Source organism: Henckelia pumila, chromosome 4 (assembly GCF_033568475.1).
Source record: "Henckelia pumila isolate YLH828 chromosome 4, ASM3356847v2, whole genome shotgun sequence".
Taxonomy (NCBI): Eukaryota; Viridiplantae; Streptophyta; class Magnoliopsida; order Lamiales; family Gesneriaceae; genus Henckelia; species Henckelia pumila.
Window position 1 is genome coordinate 71,785,262 of NC_133123.1, and position 5,813 is coordinate 71,791,074.

Below are 5,813 nucleotides of genomic sequence, written 5' to 3' on the forward strand. Positions count from 1 at the left end.
CAAAGGAAACAAAATGCAAAATGCAAAATGCATGCAATGCAACCCCCCCACACTTAACCGAAGCATTGTCCCCAATGCATTCCAACACAAAAAAAAAAAAAAAAACTAAAACAGTATGCTATGCGAAAAATGAAAAACGAAACTCCCCCGGTTCAATGGTTGGCGTCGTCTTCCTCTTCATGCTCTGGAGGAAGGACAGGATCTTTACCTGGAAATTCGTACAATGGTGGAAATGGAGCAGCTGGTGGAAGCGTGGTGGGATCGATTCCTAGTCGCTCTGAAATGCCTCGGCAAATAAAGTCCAAGGCCTGAAAATTCGAGGCCACCGCTGCATTAAACATGTTTTGGTGCTGGGCAAAATCGTCCAACTCCCGAACAGTGATAGTAGTAGTTTGGCGGGGGAGCGGCAGAGGCCGTACTGGATCGGGGGATGGCACAAATCGATTGTCCACCATGAACTGGTGCATCCGATAAGTACGTTTGGCATCAACAGTGGCATGATCAATTGGGCGCATGGGTTGCAACCATTCCTCGTCGGGTCGATGTGGTACACCGGCGCGCAAGCACAGTTGCGTGATAATTATTGGAAAGAAAAGAGCCAATGTCCTGCTAGTGATGGAATGCCTCAGCTGTGCGTGAATTACTCACCCCGCATTCACCGGTAGATTGAGATCAAGAGCGTAAAGTAGCACGACTCTCTCAATATGGACTTCGCTCGTGTGAGAAATAGGCATCAGACGACGAGCTACAAAAATGTACCAAGTGGCCGGATCTATATGTAGATATTTCTCTTTGAAGCACTGAACCTTGACAGGATCTTGCCAGGCAGCCCCTGCCATGCATATTTGTTGAATGATCTCGTGCAAATCCTTGCCGGATGTTAGGCTCTGGTACAAACTATCATCGACGTCGGGTGTCTCCAAAAGGCTATTCAGATTTTGGGGCGCATATGAAACTAAAATGCCTCGAACGAAGGCCTTACTATCCATGCGCTCCGCAACATTGGCGTAGAATTCCCTCACAATAGGGACAATAGCCGGAGATGGTTGTCGAGAAAATGGCCCCCACCCTCGATTCATGACTTGGTTAGCCACATCGCTGTCGTACCCCATTAGAGCAAAACCCCTCTCAGTAATAGGTGAGCGACGGGTTTTCACAAGATCGTATCTCTCTCGAGCGGCTTGGCTTACGAAACGTCCGAAAAGGTTGAGTGAATCGGGGTCATCTCTTGTTCGTTGGCGAGAAGATTCGTCGAGCTTGCGAGTGCGTTTCGGGCCCATTATGGTGTAAGAATAGCAAGAAACTTGACAGGGGTAATTTATCGAACAATTGGCGTGCACTTAAAAGTCCGGTGTTTCTGAGCAAAATCAGATGATGGAGATGAGAAAAGTGATGAAGAATCTAATTCCGGAAATGATACCTGTAACATATGAGGAACAATTGATGAAATTTCACAATTCGAAATTTGGGGGTTTAGGGTTCTATGTTAGCTGAGAAGAAGGGGTGAAGAGAAGTGAGGAGAAAAGAAAGAAAAGAGAGTAAAATAACACGCCCAAGGACGCGCGCTCGATCGCGCGAGTACGGGCGATCGAGCGCGCCCTAAAAAAAATCAGGGGAAGAGAATTCGGAAAAAACGGGTGCTCGATCGCATGAGTACGCAGGATCGAGCGCGCCATAAAAAATCTTTTTATTTTGTAAAATTTTCCAAAATTTACCAAAAAAACGAATTAAATCAGAAATAAACCAAAACAAAACAAAAAAAAAATCAAATAAAAACAAAAAGGGAAAGAAACACTGGGTTGCCTCCCAGCCAGCGCTAAATTTCCAGTCAGTTTATAGCTCAACTGCATGCCGCAATTTAGTCGACAATTGGCGGAGCATCGAGAGTGATATCATGCTCGTCCCCTCCTACTTTCGTTTGGACTCCTTCATAGTAGTGTTTAAGCCGGTGGCCATTCACCTTAAATGTTTTGGATGTGTCCAATCTTTGAATTTCGACTGCACCATGAGGAAATACATTAGTTACAACAAACAGTCCATTCCAACGTGAACGTAACTTACCTGGAAACAACCGAAGTCGTGAATGATAGAGCAAAACTTTCTGACCAACTTCGAAGGCCCGTCTAGAGATCCTCTTGTCGTGGAATGCCTTTGTTTTGTCTTTGTAGATCTTTGAGCTGACATAAGCATCATTTCGGATCTCTTCCAACTCTTGCAACTGCAGCTTTCGGTGCGCACCGCTCTCATCCATCTGCATGTTAAAGTTTTTGATAGCCCAATAGGCTCTATGCTCCAATTCCACTAGCAGATGGCACAGTTTTCCAAAAATCAGCCGATATGGAGACATCCCAATCGGCGTCTTGAATGCGGTTCTATACGCCCACAAGGCATCATCCAAATGCAAGCTCCAGTCCTCTCTTGTCGGATTCACGGTCTTTTCTAGGATGGACTTAATCTCTCGATTTGATACCTCAGCTTGACCGTTGGATTGCGGATGGTATGCAGTGGAGATCCTATGCGTCACATGGTACCTTTTAAGCAGACTCGTCATAGTACGGTTGCAGAAGTGTGTGCCTCTATCGCTGATGATAGCTCGTGGAATCCCAAACCTAGAGAAAAGGTTGTGCTTGATAAATTCTGCAATAACTTTAGAATCGTCAGTACGGGTGGCCTTGGCTTCCACCCATTTCGAGACATAGTCCACAACAAGCAATATATATATATATCCATATGAACTAGGAAAATGCCCCATGAAATCGATGCCCCAAACATCAAAGATTTCACAAACTAAAATAGGTTGCTGGGGCATCTCCTTACGTTGGGAGATATTACCTGTCTTTTGGCATTGAGTGCACGACTTACAGAACATGTAAGCATCCCGAAATAAAGATGGCCAGAAAAATCCGCAATCTAGAACTTTTCTTGCGGTCCTTTTTGCTCCAAAATGGCTGCCACATGCATAAGAATGACAAAACGTGAGGATAGGGATTACCTCGCTTGCGGGTACACATCGGCGTATAACTTGATCAGCACAGTGTTTCCACAAGTATGGATCATCCCACGCATAATACTTTGTATCGCTCCGCACTTTGTCCCTTTGCTCCTTGGAAAATTTAGAAGAAAACCCTTTAGTCACTAAATAATTGACAATATTCGCACAGGGTAATTCGGCGCTTGCTGAAAATAGTTGCTCGTCCGGAAATTTTTCTAGCAAATTCAGCTCCTCATCAACATGAACTAGGCGACTCAAGTGGTCAGAAACTCGATTCTCGGTCCCTCTTTTGTCCTTTATTTACACATCAAATTCGCTTAAAAGTAGTATACATCTTACCAGCCTTGGTTTTGCCTCCTTCTTCGCCATTAGAAAACGAAGAGCTGCATGATCAGAATAGACAATAACTTTAGCACCAAGTAAATAAGAGCGAAAATTTTCTAATGCAAAAACAACAGCTAAAAGCTCTTTTTCAGTGGTGGAGTAGTTCCGTTGGGCATCGTTCAGGACACGCGAAGCGTAATAAATAGCTTGCGATGCTTTCCCAACTTTTTGGCCTAACACTGCGCCAACTGCATAGTCACTGGCATCACACATAATCTCGAATGGCTTGCTCCAATCCGGTGGCTGGATTATTGGTGCAGATGTCAAGGAGTCTTTGAGTTTATCGAAAGATGTTTTGCATGGTTCATCAAACTCAAATGGGACATCTTTTTGTAACAATTTGCACATGGGGGATGCGATCTTGGCAAAATCCTGAATGTACCTCCTGTAGAAACCTGCATGGCCAAGAAAGAACGCACTTCCCGCACACATGTGGGATAAGGGAGAGATGGAATAATATCAATTTTAGCCTTATCTACCTCTATTCCCTTAGATAAAACGACATGTCCCAATACAACACCTTGCCTAACCATAAACTGACATTTTTTTAGAATTTAAGACTAAGTTGGTGTCGACAAACCTCTTAAGGACAAGTGCAAGGTTAGACAGATAGTTTTCGAATGAATCACCATAGACAGTAAAATCATCCATAAAAACTTCTAAGATATGCTCAATGAAGTCAGAAAAAATACTAACCATACACCGCTGAAAAGTGGCCGGTGCATTGCAAAGTTCAAAGGGCATCCGTCGATAAGCAAAGGTGCCAAACGGGCAAGTGAATGTCGTATTTTCCTGATTCTCTGGCGCAATAGCAATCATAAAATAACCAGAATACCCATCAAGAAAACAATAATAAGGATGACATGCTAAACGTTCAATCATTTGATCAATAAATGGTAAAGGAAAGTGATCCTTTCGGGTTCCTGCATTAAGCTTGCTATATTCAATACAAACCCTCCACCCATTTTGAATATGGGTGGGAACCATCTCGTCATCCTTATTCTTCACCACACTAATTTCGGTTTTCTTGGGTACCACTTGGACTGGACTGACCCACTGACTGTCAAAGATTGGGTAGATGACCCCAACTTTAAGTAATTTCAGAATTTCAGCTTTAACCACCTCCATCATGGGTGGGTTCAACTTCCTTTGTGGCTGATGCGAGGGGTTCGCTCCTTCCTCCATTAAAATTCGGTGTATGCATGTAGAAGGGCTGATTCCCTTGATGTCTGCTATGGTCCATCCAATAGCAGTCTTGTGCTCTTGCAATACTTTGACCTATTGTTCCTCTTGATCGGCTTCCAAACTATTGGAGATGATGACTGGTAATGTTTCTCCTTCTCCAAGGAAAACATACTTAAGATGGTTGGGAAGCGTCTTTAGTTCGACCACTGGTGCCTGCAAAACAGATGGAAGGCACATAGTATTAGGGATTTGTAAAGATAAATAGGAGACATTACCTGACTTGGGTAGCTCAGGCGAATTATTCAACATCCCCTCTGTAGTAGCCCGTAACCAAAATCAGTGATTAAGGGATTAATCAACGCTATTTAAATAGATTGGGCACCGGATGGATCGGAAGCTCCGATGGTATTACGTCACGCATGACGTGTGGCAGGATCGGAAGCTCCGATCACCCCTATCCAAAGTCAACCAGTGATATTTTGACACGTGGCAGATGAGGATCTTCGGAAGCTCCGATGGCAGGATCGGACGTTTCGATCGAGGAACGGAAGTTCCGATCGTTGTCTATAAATAGGAGGGCCGAGATTCAGATTTAGACGCACCAATCACCTCTTCTCTCTCGATTCCTTAGCCTTCTAACTCAGATATAGGGAATTCTAGGCGTTCCATTGGGAATCCGGAAGTGGCATAGCGATCCAGGCGTCGTAGCGGAGCTGTGGCCTAGTTTTGAGGCAATCGACAGCAAAGGGCTAACGACGGACGAAGGTATAGATTTTGCTTCCTAAAAATATTTAGGAGTATGCAATAGCTTAGTTAAGGCTTTTAGAGCACTTTAATGATAGTAGTATCATTTGGCAGTGTAGAGCAGACTATAGGCGTGGACCTAGAGTTGGTAGAGCTTGCACTGATTTGAGGTACGAAAGTACTGTTCGATATATCCTGACTGAGTATGCATGTATTATGTGACTGCAAGGTTTATATGTCATTGATTTATGCTGCATTCATTTGCATACTGAGCTATATCCTTCGAGATGTCTATTAGTAGGGTTGTACCCTATCCTGTTAGTGTATGGACTTCCATGGTTTTGGGTCCGGTAAATCCACTGGTATTATGGCATGAAAGCCACCTCCTGAAGCGACGGCACAGCGTGCTACATACCAGGGTCCGATCTGTCTTTGTATCTGATCCTTGACCTCGAGTTATAGGGAGTTCACTTTGCATGCATGTATACTCATACTCTCGTACTGAGCG

General features: G+C 44.1%; 1 protein-coding gene across 1 annotated transcript; it reads right to left on the bottom strand.

Moving 5' to 3' along the window:
* Positions 1–1,318: 1,318 nt before the first annotated feature.
* On the bottom strand, positions 1,319–2,551 carry LOC140861197 (uncharacterized). The gene is made up of 3 exons (XM_073264205.1): positions 2,303–2,551; positions 2,111–2,251; positions 1,319–1,420 (listed from the first exon to the last, which is right to left on the bottom strand). The coding sequence occupies exons 1-3, from the start codon at positions 2,549–2,551 to the stop codon at positions 1,319–1,321; spliced, it is 492 nt and encodes a 163-aa protein (XP_073120306.1).
* Between the last annotated feature and the right edge of the window lie 3,262 nt (positions 2,552–5,813).